At 62.0% G+C, this 21,081-nt stretch overlaps 1 protein-coding gene across 6 annotated transcripts in view; it reads left to right on the top strand.

The window, feature by feature from the left end:
• The window catches only part of KCNN3 (potassium calcium-activated channel subfamily N member 3), a 124,359-nt gene that overhangs the window by 80,657 nt on the left and 22,621 nt on the right, over positions 1-21,081 (top strand). For 3 of the 6 annotated variants that reach the window (XR_006815485.1, XM_045982229.1, XM_045982230.1), the window contains one exon: positions 15,618-15,759. Coding sequence is in view for 5 of the 6 variants with exons in the window: in XM_045982229.1 (XP_045838185.1) it covers positions 15,618-15,759 (142 nt within the window). In the remaining variant the exon portion in view is untranslated. Of the gene's footprint in view, positions 1-6,107; positions 6,137-12,721; positions 15,205-15,230; positions 15,260-15,617; positions 15,760-21,081 lie in introns of those variants that run through there. The other 3 variants (XM_045982232.1, XM_045982231.1, XM_045982233.1) reach the window with 3 other exon arrangements.

Genomic DNA, 21,081 nt, shown 5'->3' with positions numbered 1-21,081 from the left:
TCTCCCTCAGATAAATGCGATCATTTATCCGGCCAACGCCCTGAGCACTGGGTGCTGAGCTCCCCTCCCCGCTCTTGGGACCATCCTTCCAGGTCGTCCTCCACCTGCTCTGTGTCCCTGAACTGGGCTTGCTGCGTCTCGCCACCCCCAGCGAACCCGCCCCCCGCTCACACGTGTGCGGCGCCTCCCAAGCCTCTCCCCTGAGCGGTGATGCTCTATTGCGAACAGTTTGCTAAATAGTAATGATGTTAATCACAACGAGTCCAACTGTTCACCAGGCACTGTGTTAGGGGCTAAATACACTCAGAAAATAAGACAGGGCTCCCTCCTCACAGAGAGTCTAGGGGAAACTGATAGGAACCAATAAGCATTGCAGGTCCCTCCTGCCTACTGCCAAGGAGTTAAAGACAAGGTCGCAATGACCTTTTTTGGTAAGTAGTGGGGTTGGAGACTGAGCCACTCAGCTGGGAGCTCCCCGGAAAGTCATTCTAGGGAGGGTGTGTGTCCACTGGGACCTGAGGAGCCATTTATGGACCATGGGGGTGAGCTTTCCAAGAAGAGGGAATGGCATGTGCAAAGGCCCTGGGCTGGTGAAGAGTGCAGAGCGTGGAGTCACCTGAAGGACAGGAAAAGGACCAGCGTGTGGCTGTGGCAAGGCCTGGGCCACAGAGAGGGCGGGAGGCCTGTGGCGGTGGGGGTTGGAGGCTGGGTGTGTTAAGGGGTCGTAGCCAAGGGCTCTGGGAGCTTCTGAAAATGTTTAGCTAGAAGGTCTGGCTCATTCTAAGAGTGGCACCTCTAGGCAGAAAACCCACTGGGGAAGAGGCCCCGGGGAGAAGAGCTCCACACAGTCACAGCCTGGAGAGGAGGCCGGCGAGCACTCCAGGACCTCCTGACTGTGTCACGGGGAATCACGGGCATTTTCTCATGTGCTGACAGTCTCGGACTTCAAGTCTCCATTCAGAATCGTCAGGCTGCCTCTAATTTCTCTCTGCTTGTCTGTGTTTTCTTCTTTTTCTCAAGAGCTTTCTCGGTTAGTGCTAACTTTTGGCAGCAAGGGACCGGAAATCCAAAATAAAAGAAGTCTCTTTGTTATGCAGAAGAGGACTGGACAGGGTCAGTCAGAGCCGGTAGCCGTGCTCCAGAGCATCAGGGACCCAGGCTCCTTCTCTCTCGTTGCCCTGCCAGCCTTGGGTCATGGTTCTTCCTCAGAGCTCAAGAAGGCTGCAGGAGCTCCAGCCATCCCATCTACTGCCTACGCTGCAGGAGGGAGGAAGGGACAAAATCAGAGTGTTTTCTTTTAAAGACATTTCCTGGAAGTAACACAGGTCATTTTCATTTGCCTTCACTGGTCAGTTGCCCGGATGGAAAGTAGTGTGTGTTGTGAATCGCCGTTGCTCGCTCCTGGGTTCTTTTACTGCTGAAGAAGGGGAGGAGGGCCGTTGGGCCATTAGTATCTTACGCTTGAAGCCGTCCACCACCCCTGCCCCCCTGCTGCCCTCCCTCCAGCTCTCTTCATGCACCGAGCCCTGTGGTTCTTACTCGGTGACATCCGTCTGTAGCCTCTTCTCCGGCCTCGGCCCTGAGGCAGAACTCGGCCGTCGCAGGTGGGATGTCAGAGTCAGTGCTCTGGCTTCAGACTGTTCCCCCCCGGGTAGGTCCTGTTACCTCTAGAAACTTCGACCGCTCCCCCTCGGAGATGAGTCCACACCCCCCAGGCATCCGGCCCTGGTCCACCGTGGATAAAACCAGCGTGGCTCCGTTTCATCACGTTAGCGACGCTCGCAGCAGCACCTCACGGTTCTAGACGGACGGCTCCTGGTGTGCAGGACGGAAGGCAGCGGCCCCAGAGCCAGAAAGCCCAGACTCGCAGCCGGGTTTGACCGTGGGCGGCGCTGTGGGGCCACGGGCAAGTCACTTCCCCTCCGTTAGCTAAGACAAGTGCCTGGGCCTGGAGCTGGATCCTGACAAGCAGGGGGTCCTCTCCGTCCCAGGGTCTCCGACTTCTGGCCTGTGGGTTGGAATTGCAGCGCCCCCCGCCCAGAGGGTTATGAAGCTCAAACAAGAGGAAGTGTGAAAGCTGGGGAGACCATGAACTCCAGGTCCCGGCGGCCCTGGGAGGGGAGCAGAGTCCCCACTCAGGGGCTTAGGGCCTGGCAGCTCGACCAGACTCCGTGACCCGTCCTGTCCCCCAACTTGCAGGGTGGAGACCTGGGACCTTGGGGTCCTGAGGGCCTGCGCGCGGCTCTCGGATGTCAGTAAAATTAGGGGTTGTCTGCTGTGACCATGTTGGGGCCAAGGGAGAAAATGTGAAAGGAAAGGTAGGTTCCTTCTCAGTTGGGGCTGTGACATCGCTTTGGAGTTTGCGTGAGGGCGCGCTCTCTGGGACCTGGACGGGGAGCGGCTGGTGCTCCCAGAGCGCGGGTTTCTTGCGGGGAGCCGCGTCCTGCTGGCAGGCCCGGGGAGCCTGGTCCGTCGCCTCAAATGCCGCACGTCGGCTCGGGGGGCGGCGCTGGAGACAGGCTGATGTTTTTCGAGAACGCGTGTGTCAGAATTAATAAAGCGAACACTCATGTTGCACACTTCCGGAGTTCAGTAAACGTGAGTGTAGTTAACCGGGCGGAGATTTATAATTATTTTGTCAAGCTGAACACACAAAACCGCCCCCACTTAGTTACCAGCATCCTTAATTTGTTTTCTTCCTGTTCATAATTTAAACCGTGGCTTTTATTTAGGGATAAATGTGTCTTGAGGCTTTTCATTAGTTTAGAAACTAGACGGTACCGTCCCGAGGCTGCCAGACTGTTCCTGTGGCCGCACCGGGCCAGCTTCAGGGCTACGGGGCCGGGGGGGCCGGAGTCCTGTTCACAGGTGCTGGCTCCTCGCACCGGCACCTGTTCGAGGCCGGCTGGAAGCTTCGTAGTGCTTTCTCCGGCCTGGAAGGAAGGATGGGCCCAGGGCCCTGCCGGGTCTTGCTCACTCTTGTGTCCTCGCGTGAGGTTCTCACTCCGCTCCCCAGCGGGAGGTGGGTGTGTAAGCGAGCGCCCATAGGAGGAGAGGAAGGAAGGACAGCGGAAGGAAGGACAGCTGTCCCGCTGTCACAGCTGGGGCCGGCTTCTGGGTCCTCCTGGCCTCCCTCTGGGTCTCTTGGTGGCTGTGCAGCCGCAGCCTGGCCCTCCCTGACCCACCTGGGACTCCAAGGCTCCAGAGCCCGAGGCCACTCCAGCTAACAAGCGAACAAACCTGTGTTTGGGGGAGCGGGTGACAAGGAGGACAGTGCTGACCCTCGTTTGGGGACAGTGTGTCTCCCGGAGAGTCTGTGGGGGGTCGGGCCACCGCCCAGGCCGCGTGGATGAGAATCGCTCGCCGGTAGACACAGGAGCCGGTGGCGGGGGGGCGGGGGCATTTGGCCGCGGGAACCATCCCCATCAGCAGCCCCGGATCTGATCCCAAAATAACCAGACAGAGGAGGCCTCCCCTCCCCTCTCTGTCTCTGCTCCGTCCCAGCCAGGCAGCTTCCCCTCCTGCTGCTGGCTCCGTGGGCGCCCGCCTCCGTGTGCTCGCCTCCGCGCTCCGGCCCAAGCAGGGTCAGAGGTGGGTTGGATGGGTTGGAGTTTCCCGGCTGGTTTGTTGCCGGGCAACGCGGGAGGAGCGGCTTTGTTATCCTGCCCCCGGGAAAGGAGCGGGGCTGGGCGACCACAGCCAGGAAGAAGCCAGGGCCCCCCGGGGCTGGCTGTGGCTGGGCTGAGGGGAGGAGTGGGGGAGAGTGTCCCGGGCTGGCCTGAGGCTCAGCCTCTCCCGTCCCCCTGCAGGGGTCTGGTGCACTCAGGGGTGGAAGGTGTCTGTGAGGCCCCAGACGCTCCAGGCCTTGCTGCAGCTCCGGGCAGGACGAAGGGAGGAGCCGGTCACGGCCAGTTCCATCGGACTGCATCGTCTCCCTCACCGGACGCCAAAGGCCACCTGTCCGTGAAAACCCCTGTCATCTGTGTGCACTCGGTGCCAGGCGGCAAGCTCCCCGGAGCCTGGGCAGGAAGGGGCTGCGGGGGGGGCAGAGTGTGACCGAAGACCCCCGACCGCAGAGCCAGAAGGGGCCGTGCAGCTCGCTCAGCCGCGTTCTCCCGTGTGACGGACGAGGACACCCAGGCCCAGAGGACAGAAGTGAGCTGCCCAGAGCCCACAGCAAGTCGGAGAGGATCTGGGCCCCAGCCGGGGGTCTGTCTTGGGGGGCCGACCATGGGCACACGCAGCAGGTGCCCCGGGCAGAAGGAGGCAGCGGGTGGCAAGGGCACCGGGGCTCCCAGGCCCCTTCCAGCCTCCAGCTCTTCGCCTGAAAGGAGCGAGGTTCGCCATGGGGGAGGTAACCCCGGCCTCCGTGACTCGCAGGGACAGAGACGACCCAACAGGCAAAGCGCCTCCTGCCCAGGTTCTCCCCGTGAGTCCCTGTCTCTCCCTTCCTGCGGGAGTCCTGGGACTCTGGGCTAACGGGTCCCAGGAGCAGCCCATTCCGTGGGCAGAGACCATCCGCACAGACACGGGTCACAGGATCGCCGCGAGTCCGCGTCTTCCCAAACGTGGCCCGTTAGGCGGCCGGGCGGGGGGCCGCAGCTCTCCGTCCCGTGTGCGCTCTGGACGGAGACGACGCCCTCGCAGCCTGCCGCCCCGGGCCGAGGCCCCCTCAGTTCACAGAAGAGCAGATGGACGAGGGTCGTCCTCTGTTACGTGGGAGGGGAGGCGGGCCCCACCGGGGTCGGGTGCCTGCCAGCTGTCTCCGTTCCTCCGAGTTCACATGATTTCTGGTGTGTTCCAGGACTTTCCATCTCATCGTGTCAGCCGAGGTCTGGGCAGTTTGGCTGAGGCCCAGATGGGCTTGGACCAGCCCCTGAGACCCAGCCTCCCCCAGACCGGTCACTCTCGCAGCCAGAGCCCACCCCCAGAAGTCCAAGGACTCGTGCCACCAGCACGCCCTGGCTAGTGGAAAGAGGTTAGAGACAGCCACGCTGCACACACCAGCAGCCGGCGGTCTGGAGAGTCCCACAGTCCTGCCCCCTCCTCCTCTGGGTACCGGCGCTTCTCCATGGCAGGGGAGGCTGTCCAGGCAGAGCTCTCACGCCCTGACCTGGAAGCCCCACAGCTCTGGGCATCAGCAACAAGGAAACTTCTTCATCCTCTTCCTTTTTGTTCTTGGTCCCCGGGTGGGCCCCACCTCCCCTCCCACAGTAATACTGCCCAGGTAAGACAGCAGCTCCGCGCCCTCCTCAACAGTTGCTCGCCTGGGGAGCTGCCTGCCTTTAATTCTCTTTGGAAAGCATAACTGAGAGGAGGAACACACCCTTCTTTCTCTTGAGGCTGCAACCAGGACCACCGCCTACACAGCATTGCCCTCCAGGGGGCAGCGTTCACACTGAAGTCTCCACGAATGGCACTCCCTGGAGTTGCACAGTGTGCAACCTGTCCTGCTGAACAGAGCAGCCCTAGCTCTGGCTTGCTCCCTCGTGAGGCCGGCTCATTGTGATACAGATCCAGGATCAGGTACCCGCAAAAGGCTGAGTTCTCGGCAGTCTCTCCGGTCAACCTCTCTGGGCCTTCACTGCCTCCACGACCGGATATGGTTGAAGATGGGGCTGTGGAGTCGGCCAGAGCCAAGCTCACGCTTCGGCTCTGCCGTGGTAGGTGTTTTATTCTGTGCAAGTTCCCTAATATGACTGACCCTGAGTTTCAACTCAAGAAAACAGGAAATGACGTTAGGAATCTCATTATTGTGAAGATTAACGGAGATAATGCACATAAGGTTGGCCCGGTTGCCTCTGGCCGGCAGCTGACAAACAGTAATGATCATTGTTGTCTTGTAAAACAGCCACATCTCCAGGCCTACCCACCGCACAGAGAGCGTCCCAGAAATAAACTGAGATGAGAAACAGACTGTGTCTACGGGCTTGGAGGAAACGCTCTGCAAGAGTCCTGGCCACTGGGACTCCGGTCTCTGTCCATGAAAAACTAAGAGCTTCCCAGTCAGTGACTGACGGTGGTTGTCGGGAAGAGCCTCAGCCAGGAGCAAAACAGCTCGAGTGTGGCAGACTGGGCGGGCGGTGCCGAATGAAAACCAGGGGCAGCGGCGGAGAGAAAGCAGGGGCCCAGGGAGGTGGGCCAAGCAGGAGGGCAAGCCCGGGAGGAGGAACAGCATCAGACCCCGCGGTGGGCGGGGACACGGAGGGAAAGCGAGAAAGGGTGAGGGAGAAGAGAGCGCAGCAGAGGCTCCATAAGGAACGTGGATCTGGGGCGGGGGCGGGGGCCCCGCCATGCAGGCCAGAGGTGCCCACGGCTCACGGGCTCCACTCACGGGGCCCCGGGCCGGCGGCTTGGAGAGCACCTCTTCATCCACCTGCCTCTCCTCCCCGCCTCCCCCTGCGCTTCCTGACTGGCCTGCGTGCCCTGTTCTCAGAAAGTCCCCACGGGTGCTGGGGGCCGCTCCTGGGCACTCCTGTCTCAAGTGAACTTGGCCTTTTTTGCTTTGGTGCTGCCTGGCATCAGTCTCCCTCCCGGGAAAGTACGGCCCATGAGGGAGCAGCCAAGGCCCGTGGGTCGCGCGGCTGCTCACAGCTGTCGGCTGCAGGGGTGCGTTCAGCGAGCCCCAGACACGGGCGGCCTGGCCGGGCCCACGGACTGACTCTCAGCAGCCCCCGGGAGGGGCTCATGTCACGGACGGAAGGACAGAGGAGCGGAGGGGCCCGCAGCGTTGGGGAGGGACAGCTCACAGCCAGAGGGGCTGGGTCGCGCCCCGTGTCCTCTCCCATGCGCCACCTCCAAATGCCGCGGGAGAAAGGCTTCCCGTGCTACAGCGCTTCTCCAAACATGTTGTTTTTCTCCGTTTTCATGCATTTTTATGAAACATTTCCAAATCAGGAAACAGGGAAATACTTTTTAATAAGAAGAAAGAAAGCATCGCACCGAGACACAGACTCCGACGGGTTTGCCGGGTGAGCCATCCGGCGCGCCATCTAGGAGCCGCTCGGAGAGGTCGCCGCGCCCCTCGGTGGCCAAAGCGGCCTGTGCGGTGAGGGCGCCGCCGGCCTGGAACCGGAGAAGCACTTCTCAGCAGAACAAAGGGAGGCAGAGCCCAAGAAGAGGGCAGCATCCACGAGAGGAGCTGAACTGGCGTCCCTGCTCAGGCGCCCCTCGCGGCCTGTTGCGAGACGCGCCCGGAGGTGGACGCCAGCCCCTGGCCTGCGTCTTCCACATTTGGCAAAAGGCTGCGGAGAAAACTCCCAGGGGTCAGGTGCGTGTCCGCACATCTGCGAGGAAAGTCCACCCCAAGCTACGTTGACAGAAGGGCAAGGGGCCGCGTCCGCTGGGTGGGAGTCGCAGCTGGTTGGTGCTGTCGTGCTTTTTGGTGGAGGGGGTTCTCCCCTTTCAAAACTAACTGGAGACCCTGCGCCCTCGCCGGCGGCTCTTGGGGCTGAAATAAGAGATTAGACTTGCCTTGGAAGGATCCAGGGCTATTGCCTTGATTACCAGGCGGAAGGAAGCATCCCTCCTGTCCTAAGTTCAAAGCCAACTCCAGAACTAGGCCACTGGTTCTTGCTACAAAGCCGAGGGGTCGCAGCGCTCACCCCGGCCTGGGCATCCCAGCTGGTGGGCGAGCCGGCAGCCTTGATCCCCGAGGCCGTTCATCTCGCTCTTCAAGGTGTGTGTAGGGAAATTGTTTTTAAGAAAAGATGTGAATCACGTGCAGCCGGCACACGGCGTGCCAGCCCTCACCGCCCGGCGGACTCTGCGCCGGGCTCTCCCACCCCACGAGTGGCTCCCAGAACCCCCTCGGGACTCCGGACTCGGCAGCGATTCCCACGAAGCTGGGATCACACCCCAGCCTTCTGAGGGCGGGTGCGGCTAGCTGAGGGGACTGGCGGCCTGGACAAAGGCAGGGGCAGGGCCAGGAGTGAACCCAGGACTCATGAGAGCGCCTTGTGGAGCCAGAGCTTGTCTGGTTGCAAGGAGGGCCTGGTCCCTCCCACAGGGCCTGAGCAGGTGCCCCTCACCTGGCCCCACCCGCCCCTGCTCACTGCCTCGGCAGCTCTTCTCCGGGAAGCTGCTGTGACCAGTCACTCTCCTGAGCTTGTCATGGCTTCAGGATAAAGTTGGGGCCAGAGGCCTGGCCCTGCTGGCTTGTGACGACGACGAGATCTTTTACTCGTTCATTCACTCAGCCAACACCGACTGAGCGCCAGAGACACCGCAGCAAACCAAGTACCGAGTGAGGCTTGTGTTCTAAGGTGGCCGCACAGTCCGTAAACACAGAACTAGCCCAGAGTGTGTTGTGGGGCGGGGAGGGGGGCGGTGCTGAGTCCGGGTGGGCGGGCCCGGTGGGGGGGGGGTCTGGGGGAGGGGCCTTGGCGGGAGGGATCTGGGTGGCTGGGTGCAGATGGGAGGAGCCCGGTGGGGGTGGGCGAGTTCCAGGGCAGGGGTCTGTTTGGAGGAGCCCGAGAGGGAGGGGCGAAGAGGCGGTGGTGCGAGTTTGCTCCCCACAGCCTCGTGACCTGGTCAGGGGAGACAGGACACTCCGCATCCCTAAAGAGGAAACGCTCTGAGGCGGTGCAGTGCTTTGTTCCAGGTCGCAAACCCGGTGGGACTGGGAGGGCAGGCTTTGGCTCCAGATAGCGCGCTTGCTCTGCTGCGGCCAGGCCGGGCTTGCACGAGGTGGTGGTCGCCAGCCGCGCGGGTGCTGCCGGACGCCAGCTCGGCTCGGCAGCCCCAGCAGTGCCTCTGGGCCTGTTGCGCAGTTCTCCCCTTTTACCGACAGCAAAACTGAGGACAAGGTCATGCAGATACTAAGGGGCAAACCCAGTTTCGAACCTAGGCAGTCTGGCCCTCCAGCCCCTGCATTCCGACCACGACACCTAACAGCCCGGGGTGTCCCACACCATGCAGGCAGCGCGTGGACGGGCCCAACGCTGGGCCGTCCGGGGTTAGAGGCAAAGAGCTCACTGTGGCTGGGAGGGGCAGGCGAGATTCGAGCTGGGTCTTGAAGCATCTCGTAGAAGGGTCAGTGAGGACAGTGCCGGCGTGATGGGAGCAAGAAAAGGGGTTTGCCCAAGGTGAGCATGTGGCAGAGAGGGCCAAACAGGACGCCAGACAAAGGATCCAAGAAGGATGTCAGACAGGAGGAAACCAGGACAGCTGGCTCCCGGCAGTGCCAAAGGAGTGGGGTTCTGAGGAGGGAGGCGGCCGCGGTATCGAAGCCCACCAAGAGGTCAAGTCGAGGATCCGAGGGGTCCCTATTACTGGGATTTTTCTTGCAGAACTTAAGCACAGGGTCCCTATTACTGGGATTTTTCTTGCAGAACTTAAGCACAGGGTCCCTATTACTGGGATTTTTCTTGGAGAACTTAAGCACAGGGTCCCTATTACTGGGATTTTTCTTGCAGAACTTAAGCACAGGGTCCCTATTACTGGGATTTTTCTTGCAGAACTTAAGCACAGGGTCCCTATTACTGGGATTTTTCTTGCAGAACTTAAGCACAGGGTCCCTATTACTGGGATTTTTCTTGCAGAACTTAAGCACAGGGTCCCTATTACTGGGATTTTTCTTGGAGAACTTAAGCACAGGGTCCCTATTACTGGGATTTTTCTTGGAGAACTTAAGCACAGGACCCAAAGCTTGGGCGGCTCCCACTGTGTGAAGCTGGACCATGAATGGAAGGTGAGGACAAGGCAGTGCACTTGGCTCGATCCCTAAAAGTCTCCAGCAAACAAACCAGACCCAGGATGAATGGCCATGAAATCACTAAGATCCATGTGGAAAGTCAGGTCACAGCTACTGGCAAGGAGCTGAGTTCTCTTCAATGGCGAGAACGGACTCCAAGTCCAAGGAACCTGGCAGCCAATAGGACTTTACCTGCTGAAGAGAGTTTCGCTGAAAATGCTTCGCTGGATGTCTGAAGCAAGCATCGCTTTCCCACGGGGACAGGAAAAGCAACAAGCGGCCACAGTCATTCTACAGATACTTACTGAGCACCTGTTCCGCTGTAGGCTCTGGGAAGGGATGTAGAGAAGGCTACAGAGGGGAGCATAAAGGAACCACCGGGCTTGACGCAGGCTGATGGAGCAGGAGAGAGAGCCCAGAAGTTGTGTCGCTTCTGTGTAAACCCACAGTGCTGGGGGCGGGGGGAGACACTGCTCATTGTGCCGGCCGGGGATGACTGGCTACCCGCACGAGGGAGAGGAAGGCATATCCCTACCTCACACCGCACACAAAGTCACTTCCTGGTGAATTAAAGACTTAAGTGTGAAAGGCAACATTTAGAAACATTTGAAAGTCTCGTGTCTGCAGGCAGGCAAGGGTTTCTTTAAAAATTATACGTCACTGGTCACGAGTGATGATGATGAATTCAGCCGCAGAAGAGCTTAGAACGTCTATTCATCAAACATACTACAAAGAAAATAAAAAGACAGGCACAAACTGGAAAAAGAATTTTCAACACAAAAACTGATAAAGTTCTTCTTATCTAGAGTATAAAAAGGACTCTTAGAACCAATAAGAAAAAGAGACAAAAACAAAGCAAAGGAAAAATGGACAAAAGTCAGGAACGGTACTTCAGAGAAGAGAAGCACCACCATCGGCATAGGAAGGGTCCCCAAGCTTTGGTCAGAGAAACGCCGTAAAATAGGAGCATTTACCCATGGGTTTTGGCCATTTGACCCATGGGTGTCAGATGACGGATGGTGGTGGGTGTTGGTGATGACACGGAGCGACAGGAACTATAGTCCCCTGCTGGCGGCAGCCAGGCTGCGGGCCCCTCCCCAGGCTCCGGAGAGGGGCTCTGCCTCGGGGCTCAGTCGCGGGCCGGGGCCACTCGTCACCAGGGCCTCTCCAGGGGTCAGTCGGGCAGGGCACGTGGCTTCTCCTGAGCTAGAGGTCACCCGAGACGGGGCTGCCGCGTTTTTACAGCGGGACTTCAGAGGGGACAGCCGGTCACCTCTGCCGCGTGTTAGAAACAAGCCGCCCGGTCTGGCCCGCGCTCGGGAGGGCGGGTTTACAGACGCGTGTGCGGGAGGAGGAAGAGGACCGCTGGGCACCTGCTCCTAGAGTGTGGCTTCGTTTTTATGGCACTCGGGGACAGGCCAAGCACCACCAGATGCCATTCCGGTGTGCCCACCGGTGTGGGAAGGCCACGGTAGGCGTGAGCTCGGGGACACGGAGCCCGGGACAGAGGGAGAGCGCCACGGGCCCTTCCGTGGGCGGCCGGCGCGGGAGCTCGGCCACGCGTCTTCGCGTCTATGAACTGAATTTTACGTGACGTGCATTTTTGGTTTCTTCTCTTCGGCTTGGTTTTACGTCGGCTGTCACAGAAGTTCCGCGAGGTCCCCCTGCAGAGTCTGTGGCTTGGTGCCTGTTGCTCCCCCTTGCCCTTCTCCAGAGGGAGCCCTCCGCGGCCTCCTGCTCAGGGCGGCCCCTGGTGACCTCCCTGTGTCTAAGCGACACGCGTGTGCTGCTGGTTTTCAAAACTTCTGTTTTGGTGCCGTCTGTCGCTTCCCACGTGGGAGGTGAGCACGTGGCCCCCTGCCCGCCCCTACCCCCGGGCCTCCTGCCGCTGTCACCAGCCTCCCCTAACCCCGGTTGGCCATCGCCTCCCGCCAACGTGCGCTCGGCTCTGTTCATCGCTGTGCCTTCGGGAAACAAGGGTGACGCCTGTCCTACCGGTCTCGTTTGCTCCCGGCGAAGCACCGCATCGGCTCACGTGCTCGGTGCTCTCTGTACACTTGTCACTGACTCAGCTCCACGTTCCGGCCATGGTCCAGCCTGTGCTCAGGACTTTCGGGCATATTCAATTTTCTATCAATTTTGTCTTCTTGGGGAAATGTCCCCCAGGTCCTCTGACCTGCTCTAGCCGACATCCAAGGACCACTGGGCCCCATCCCCCTGGTTCCCATCTCCTTGGGCTCCTGTACCCCTGGGCCACCACCCCTCTAGGCCCCATCCCCCTCCCTCAGTCCCTCATCTGCCTCCCTCCCTCGCTGGCTCAGGAAGTCCGCGGCACCACCCCCTCCCCGAGTTCTGGAAATTTTTGTTAATGATTTCTTCTTTTTTTTTTAATATTTTATTATTTGACAGACAGAGATCACAAGTAGGCAGAGAGGCAGGCAGAGAGAGAGGAGGAAGCAGGCTCCGTGCTGAGCAGAGAGCCCGATGCGGGGCTCGATCCCAGGACCCTGAGATCATGACCTGAGCCGAAGGCAGAGGCTTTAACCCACTGAGCCACCCAGGCGCCCTGTTAATGATTTCTTTAATGATCACTTCTCTCCTCCTCCTCCTTTCTTCCGGTTCTCTTTCTGAAACCATTATCGTTTGAATTGGTTGATGGGTCAGTTATATGCTCACGTTTTCTTCTCTGCCTTTTGGGAGCCCCTCCGTTGACCCCAGTCCTTCCAGAAAGACCCCCTTGTCCGGCACACCTCGCGTCTCCTGGGTCAGTGTTGTCTCTCTCACAGTGTTGGCTCTGGACAGGGTCACGCCATGCGCTGCTCCCTGCGAATGGTCTGCACGGGATCTGGAGCTCGTTTCTTTGTTGAACTGACTCGGTCCGCGTCTGTCCCGTCCGGGACCCCGCGTCTCGGTCCGCGTCTGTCCCGTCCGGGACCCCGCGGGTCTCCGGGACCCCGCGTCTCGGTCCGCGTCTGTCCCGTCCGGGACCCCGCGGGTCTCCGGGACCCCACGTCTTGGTCCGCGTCTGTCCCGTCCGGGACCCCGCGGGTCTCCGGGACCCCGCGTCTCGGTCCGCGTCTGTCCCCCGAGACCCCGCGTCTTCCAAGTGTCGCGCGATCGCCTGCACCTGTCGTTTGTTTCGTAATATCAAAAAACGAAAAAAAGAAAAAAATGAAAAATGAGAAATTAACACCTATAATAACTATCCTCAAAAAGAAAGACGCCTTTTCCTCCGGGTCCTTAAAGAAAAAGATGGTTCTCTGCAAGATTCTCTGTTGAAGAAAATAGCACGACGTGAACGTGTGGATTCGTGGCACGTGGAAACCACTGTAAAATTGTCAGTAGCTTTGGAAACAGCTTCTCCTCTCCAGCCGCACAGCCGTCCGTCCCCAGCCTGTGCCACCGCCTGTCACCTCCCACGCACTGAGCCCCACGCCTCTGTCCCCATGACGCGGGACAGTGGGTGTCTTCGTGCATCCCCCCCGAGGGGACAGCCCTCGAGTCTGACAAGTGAGCGGTGAGTGGCATCCCTGAGAATCGCTTTTATCCCCGCGCTCACAATGACCGCCGGCGAGGCTGTGCGTGTGAACGAGAGAGAAGTTCCCGGAAAGGGATTCCAAGCAATGAAACGGTAAACGGGGCATCAGGGAGACGCCGAGACGCCTGCCTATTGCTGACACCCCTCTGAGCTCTTCTTTCTTTCTCTCGGAGGCCACTCACGGGGGGCCTCTGAGCCCCGGGGACACTAGGTTAAGCCTCGGGTTTGCAAGGAGAAGGACACTGTGCGGACCGCGCGCAGCAGGACCAGGAACGCGGGCAGAGACAGGCTATGGATTCAGTCCTGGCGCCGTGGTCGGCAGCCACCTGGGTCCCCCATGGCTCTCCGTCGCTTCTTGGGCACCAGCAGACGTTCCAGCAGGTCCGTGTGGGGCCGCCCGCCAACACCACGGCTGCCGGCAGCTGAGACGAGCCTTTCCCCCATACCCAGTGTCCCGTGTCCCTTCTGTGTCCACGAACTGGCAGCGGCTCCTTCCTCCCCGCATCCGGCAGCTCTGCAAGCACGGCCGCCTCCTCGCTCCCCGGTCGGCACCCGCCTCCTCTCTCAGTAGATGCTTCACGGACGGAGGCCCCTGCCCTCGACCCCGACTGGGCGGCCACGTGCTGGGGCGGGCGCCGCGCAGGTGAGGCCCGGGAGTACAGTCCCGGCAGCAGGTAAGTTTGGTCATGTATCCGCGGGCTGGAGCCCCTTCAGAGGGAACTGGGGCTTGAAGCCGGCGAGCAGAGCCCAAGGCCACAGGCTCACGTCCTCTCTGTCCCATGCCCCAACCTTGCCGTCCGCAGACCTGACGGGAGACGCCTTCAGGACGAGCGGTGACCCACATTTGAGTCCGTGTCGCGGGCTTGCAGCGTCGGGCTGTCTCTACGTGTGCACCACGTTCCGCCTGCCCCTGAGTCTGGCTGCTTCCCAGACCCCGAAGCCCACCGCTGCCCCGTAGGGTTCCACACTGCAGCTCGGTGCAGGCCCTAGAGCGGGGGTCTGCCCCGTGCCCTCCCCGCCCCAGAGCAGCGCGCAGGAATGGAAGGGACGGGGCCGAGGGGGTGGGAGGGGGTGGCACCTGGCACAGAGCAGGGCACCCTCTGTCTTGGGGGTCCAGCTGGGCAGCACCAGCCGCTACCACTCCTGCGGGGCGTGTCGGGCACATGCAGGAGGAGGGCAGGTGGGGCGGCAGCCAGAGGGCAGGTGGGCATCCCGGAGACCAGTGTGCGTGCCCCGCAAGGACGGCTTCGAAAGGCTAACACGCACATCTCTGCGGCTGGTCCAGGCGTCGGGCTGGGGCGGGACAGCCCATGACCAGTTCTCACCCTGGGATGGGTGCAGGCTGGGCGCGGGTGGGTAATGAAGGCTGTCACCGGGGCCTCCCGCGTGGCACCTTCCGCCTGCCTCGGACCTGGCTGCCTCCCCTCTGTGCCGTGGGGTCAGGCGGGTCCTGTTAGCAAACATTCAGAGAAGGGACCTCCATCTGCCCTGCGCCCCAGGGCAGCCCCGCCCACCTGCCACACACAAGCCCAGCCCCAGGCTTTCACCAGGGCCTTCCCTCTGCCTGAGCACCCCACCTCCCGGCTGCCTGGCAACCAGCCTCCGACTCGCCTGCCCAGCCTGCCGTGCTGGTGCGGAGGGCACTGCCCTTTCCCGCTGGAGGCCCCTTGCCCACCTGCGTCTGCGCATGTCTGCCTCCTCGCCAGCCCTCCGTGCGCTGTGAGCCCCGGGGGCAGGGCTGTATCTGGATGGCGGCATTAGCACGGAGCCTGGCACACAGTGGGTTGGCGTCTGGGGTGAAAGGAGGCAGGGAGAGGATGCCCTGGGCAGTGAACGGGGCAGGACTATTCCGGTGCGCGCCTCCCCAGGCGGGCAGCCCAGAGCCCTGTCCAGCTCAGCAGGGAGACGCCAGCGCCCCCACAAACGGCCCAAGAGCCCCCACGGCGACAGCCTCCCTCTCCGCCCTGGGCAGGTGCCCCTTCTCTGGGATCCCTCAGCTTTCTTACAGGAAACTGCTGGACGCGTTGGTGACTATTTTTACATCCTCCCTGCTCTGGGGCCTGTGGTTTCTGATCGGTCACGTCTACGCACACTCAGGCGGTCGCTAGGAAAAGAACTTTATTCCCGCATGATTTCATCCAGAGCTGTTTGCGCAGCGCTCGGAGGGCGTCCGCGGCACGGAGCACCTCGGGGGCAAGCTGGCGGCGGGGCGGGGTGGGGGCTGCATCAGGCGCTGGGTGGGCAGAGTCGTGGCGCCTTCGGTCCCCGGCACCTGCCGTCTCCACCTTGGCAAAGACCCGTTTCCTTCCCAGTTCGGCCGTGCCCACAGCCGTTACCCCAGGGCCCGCGGTTCCGTCCGCTGAGCCCTGTCTCCCCCCTCGGCAGGTACCATGACCAGCAGGACGTGACCAGTAACTTCCTGGGCGCCATGTGGCTCATCTCCATCACATTCCTGTCCATCGGCTATGGGGACATGGTGCCCCACACATACTGTGGGAAAGGCGTCTGTCTTCTCACTGGCATCATGGTGAGTACATCCCCCCTCCCGGCCCCCCCCGCCGGCTCCCCCACTCGGCTCCCGCTCCCTGCTGAGCTGCACAGACCAGAGCCTTCCTGGCAGCTCACGGGGTCCGCCGGCAGGTTCCACACGCTCGCACTGCACGGTGGGGAGGGCAGGCGCTTCTCACCGGTTTGCCTTCCTTTCCTAAAACAGGAATCCTCCCCGGTTCTGGATAGTTAATGGCCTCTTCAGGGCCCCCCAAAACGGGCTGGGCAACACCGGCCCGTCTGACCCTGCACCCCCACATCCCCTCCCCCGCCCATGTAAGCTCCCCACAGTAAGCCTCAGGGCTTGCACTGGCCTGTCCCCCTCCTGCCCTGGGGCCCCACAGACTTAGGTCTGAGAAAGCTAAGCTGGAGGTCCCGGCAGGGGTGCTGGGCAGGGCCCTGGGCCTGGCGCCGCTGGCAGAAGGGGACGGAAGGCCTGCCCTGTGCTCCCGACGGGCCGCCTGGCGGCGAGGGTGGGCAGCAGCGCCGTCTCCAGCGAGGAGCCACCGGCCGCCGCGCCCAGGGCCTCTCCTGCACCGGCCCGATGACACGAGGCTGGGCCTTCCTGTCTGTAGGACAGCCACCCCCCACCCCGGGGACCGCGAGGCCCAAAGGAGAAAGCCTGAGGCGAAGCCAGGCTGGCTGGGGTAGGGTGTGGGGACGCACAGCTCTAGGTACCCTGTGGGGGTCATAGTCCCCCCAGGGGAGCCCCTCCACAACCCGCACACTTGGGTGAAAGTCTTTGCTGTTGGTGCCCCTCGGGTTTTCCCTCGTGGAGGGAACCGTTCCTTTCCGCGGCAAAAAGGGCGCTAAATTCTACCTGGGGAGCTTGGCCCCGCCCCACCCCTGCAGCCCGGGGCCCTTCTGACACTGACCTCAGGGACAAGGCCGGAGCGTGGGCCCCTCAGAGCAGAGGAGGCCCTGGGGTCGGGGCCGGAGCAGGAGGGCCCAGCACCACCGCCTCCTGCCGGGACACAGCTGTGCCGTCTGCCCCCTGACGGCCCCCCACGAAGCCAGCGGGCTGGGAGCAGCGGCCGCGCGGTGGGCGGTGGGGCCAGGACGTCCCGGGTGAGTGGAAAGCCTTAGCACAAAGGCTTCCGTCCGTTAGGAGCACAGGAGCGGCCTGTCTGGCCGGGCTCCAGCAGCCACCAGGAACCAGGCAATGACCCTTCCTTCCAGAAAGTCGTGAAATGCTGCCCCGAGGCCAAAGTCCATTTGTCTCAGTGGCTCCCGGGCAGGCTCTGTGGCTGGGGCGGTTCTCCGGCCAGAGATGGGTGGGGAGCACAACCCCTCGGCTCCGAGCTGCACCCCGGGTGTCTCCCCCTTCTCCGGGCCTGTGCGCTGACAGTCTCAGGCAGGCGGGACCCGGCCCCACCCCTGCTCCCTGGGGGCGGTCCCAGCAGGGGGTTTGCACCTGCTCCAGCAGGGCTGTTGTCCCGGCTGAGCTGTGGCCCCAGCGAGAGGACACACCGGGAGGAGGGCCTACCCTCTCCCACGTTAGGCACACAGCACGGCCCCTCCTCTTCTCTTTGGCCTAAAATGCGCACCTCTCCGTGTCCAGGCGCCGCGTGTTCCGGGCTGGTGTTTTCACCCACATCCGGGTGCACGACCCCCCTCGGGGAGGCCCCAGGGAAGAACCTGGTGGTGTCTGTCTTCCTCCCTCCCTCCCTCTCTCTCTCTTTCAAGGTTTTTTCTATTTGTTTGACAGACACACAGCGATAGGGAACACAAGCAGGGGAGTGGGAGTGGGGGAAGCAGCCTTCCCAACAAGCAGGGAGCCCGACGCGGGGCTCGATCCTAGGACCCCGGGACCATGACTGGAGCTGAAGGCAACATCCCCGGTGGCATTTTTCTAACAAACGACTCTTCTTGCTGAGTCATTCTTGCCTGGGTTTCGGGGAGCCGCCCTCCCCCCCCCCCCAGCTCACAGCCGAGCCTGCACTCCAGGTAGGGCTCCCCGTGCGGTTGCCATGGACACCGGCTGCCCGCGGGGAGGGAAGGATCTGTGTGCGGGGCTGTAAATAATCTTAATCATTGTTTTCTCCCGGCAGCCCCAGAAACGGTGTAATTAGCAACCATTAGGCAGGGTTAGTGATTGTCTGAGCAACTTGACGTTGTTGGCCCAGACCTGGTGTGTCCGAGGGGTTGCGGCCACAGAAGCCGGTCGGTCGGTCAAAACGCGCCTCTTTCCCTGAAGAATGTGAGGACGGCGACAGAGAAATCTGTCGATTCTCAGTCTCCAGAGTGGGATGTGGCCACACCCTTCGGCCGGCCGTGGGGGTTTTCCTGCGTGGGGTCCCCAGGACCACCTGCTGGGAGCCCCATGTCAGGATGGCTAAGCTGCACTCGCTCTGCGGACCCTCCCTGAGCCGGGGACAAACAGACGAGAGGAAGGGAGGGGGAGCCCGAGCCCCCTACCTGCCCCCGCTCCGTGGCCTCAGGGAAGATGCTCTCTGGGCCGCAAAGGGTACGTGGGGGCAGGTTCTGAGTCGCTTTTCGGAGGCTCAGCAGGACGCGTGCTTCCAGGCAGGGTGAGACCAGCTTCTCCCCCAAACACCTGCTTTCAGACCAGTCGTTTCGTGGGGCCTGTGGGAGAAACAAGCCTGCCTGAAACCCCGGCTTCCGTCCGCAGCCCGGCCCCATCTCGGATGCTGGGGAGGAGGGAGAACTGGTGGGGAGGACCACCCTACAGAGGAGCCAGCGCTTCCCCAGCCCCGGCCACTCCCTCCACCCACCCCCGTGCTCCTGCTCCCCGAGAACCCGGTAGGGGGGACCCCGCCCGTCCTGGCCCGAGGAGACCCCGGAGCCCAGCTGCCGTGGACTGTGGCTCAGGACTGAGCACATTTGAAGGCAAAAGTCCGAGTCACGGCCGTCACGCCGGCAGCCGCTTACCCTCTGCTGTCCCCCGCGGGCCTCACCCTCTGCTGTCCCCCGCGGGCCGGCGGGAGCGTGCCCGAGGCCTGTGTGCCCGGCTCCCACAGTCTCCCCAGGCCCGGGCGCAGCCTCCCCCCCGGGGTCCCGCCGACCCCCAGGAGCGCAGGTGACCAACAGACCGCTCACAAGAGAGCACCGGAGGAGGGGCAGGCTCGGGTAATGTGCCCCCAAAATGGACGCGGCCTGTTTTCTTTGTTGAAGATCTATTTCTTTTAGGGAGAGAGGGAAGCAGAGAGTCTCGAGCAGACTCCCCGGGGAGCGCGGAGCCCGGCTGGGGCTCGGTCCCACCACCCGAGACCAGGCCCCGAGCCGGAATCAAGCTGTTCAACCCTGTTCCTCCTGCCTTCCTGGCTCAACCCGGTCACCCGGCCTCTCCCTCCTCCCCTGGTCCAGCCCGGCTGGAGTGTCCCCTGCCTGGTGTCTGCTCCAGCTCGCTCCCTGTGCCCTCCCTGCTCCCGGCTCCCCGTCTCTCTCACACACTGTGCGGAGGACCCACAGTCTGGCCGTGGCTGCTCCCCGCTTGCCGGAGGTTGCCCAGGTCTGACCCCATCTTCACAAGGTCGCTTCTTAATGGAAATGACCAAGTGAGGCTTCATTCTGGGCGACTTCTCAAATTACATCCAGTTGATGGGTTTTCTGAAAGAAAAATTAACTTGAGAGAATTCCTTGTATCTGTTCAGGTTAGACTTTACGGTTAAGAACCCAGTGTCCCCCAGAGAATTAGCCACAAGGGAGTCTTGGCATCTTTAAGTCGAAGGAAATTGAAAACATAATCCTGTCCACCCTGCCATCTCCATGCAGAAATTTATCTTAATTGTACAAAATAACTGGCTTCCAGTTAGAGGCCTCCTGCGCTCACCGGCTGGTCTGGGAGCCACGGCGGGGGCCAGGGACCCTCTCCTGGACCCTAGAAGTCCAGGGTGGTGCGTGACTGCTCGTTTGGTGGATCCCCAGTGCGGCGTGAGGAGTGGGGGGCTCCTCCTCGGCGCCTCTGCCCCCCCGGCTTGTAGGGGCGACTGAAGTGAGCTCTGCTTTCCTGGTCCCAGGGGAAGCGAGGGAGATGCCTCATTTTTAACATTACGATGCGTCCCTCTGTTCGGGCTTGGAACTCCCCACGGAGGAAAGGGATCGTCCTCCGTCTGGCTGAGGGGAGTGGAGTTCTCCCCTTTCCCCCGGAACAGGACCTCTAAGCCACGTGCTGCTTTCGGAGGCCTAAGTCAGCGACACCTCTGGCCCTGGCCGTCCAGGGTCCCCGTGCAGATCCCCTGAGAGTTGGGCATGGTTTTCCGCAAGACGCAGATGCCGGGAAAACACAGCCGTCCCCGAGCAAGCAAGGCGGCGGAGGGCAGAGAGGGGACGCTGGCAGGGACGCGTCCTTTCCCGCTTGCTGCGCTGGGAGTGGGTGGCGGACCCCAGTACCGGGAAGCGGGATCTCATTCGGAGGCTGGCTGAGGAGCTGGGGGGCCCCTCAGCCAGGGCCTCACACCGGCCAGCTCGCCTGCGGCCACCAGCTCTCCCCCAGGGCAGACCGTGTTCCTTTGAAAACATGCGTCTGGGTGGGTTGCTAAGCCCTTCCGGCAGACTGATGCCGGGTAGGCTGAGGTCTGGTCGGCTGGCGTCTGCGAGGCCGATGAGCCTGAAATGTCATGGACGGGGCCCTTGCGTCCCGGGACCTCCACGGGCTAAGCCAGGCTCGCAGTAACTGCAGTCCGAGTTTGGCCTCTGGCCGGTCAGAGTTTCCTCTCTTCCCATGAGGGAGGGCAGAGCAGTCTCGGCCAGTGTGCAGGGCCGAGCAGGGACAGGGCAAGGGCAAGGGCAGGGGCGAGGCAGCGGTGTGGCAGGGGCGAGGTAGGGGCAGAGCAAGGTGAGGTCAGGGGCACAGCAGGGGGAGGCAGGGAGAGGGAAGGGGTGACACAGGGCCAGACTGACTGCTGCCCCTGCAAAGGGATGAGTGTGTGTGTGGGGGGGGGGCTTTGGCCCCTGAGCTTGCCGGCGGTGGGGTCTAGGACACGTGCTTGGCTCCTGGGGCAGTCAGGCTAGTGCCCTGAGGGCCCGCGGAGGCGGTTCTGCGGGACCCCGTGTGCCCCGCAGGATGAGAACGTGGTGGAGGGACGTCCTGAGGGCTGCGGCAGGCTCCCCCGAGCCAGGGTCTGGCCGGGAGCTGTGTGTTCCCAGTGTCTGTGGCGAGTGTCCTGGAAGGTCCCCGGGTCACAGCCAAGTGCAGAGCAAGCCCCGTCCCAGAGCTCACACACTCGAGCCAACCCTGTTCTCCTGGGGCGCAGCCTGGGGTGCGGTGTGGGGTACAGTCCGGGGTACGGTGCGGTGTGGGGTGCATGGCTGGAGCTCTGTCGCCGGACTCTGGTGTCCA

This window comes from Meles meles, chromosome 17 (genome assembly GCF_922984935.1).
Source record: "Meles meles chromosome 17, mMelMel3.1 paternal haplotype, whole genome shotgun sequence".
In the NCBI taxonomy this organism is placed as follows: Eukaryota; Metazoa; Chordata; class Mammalia; order Carnivora; family Mustelidae; genus Meles; species Meles meles.
Note: the sequence above shows the minus strand (reverse complement) of the source record. Positions and strands in the feature narration are given on the sequence as shown.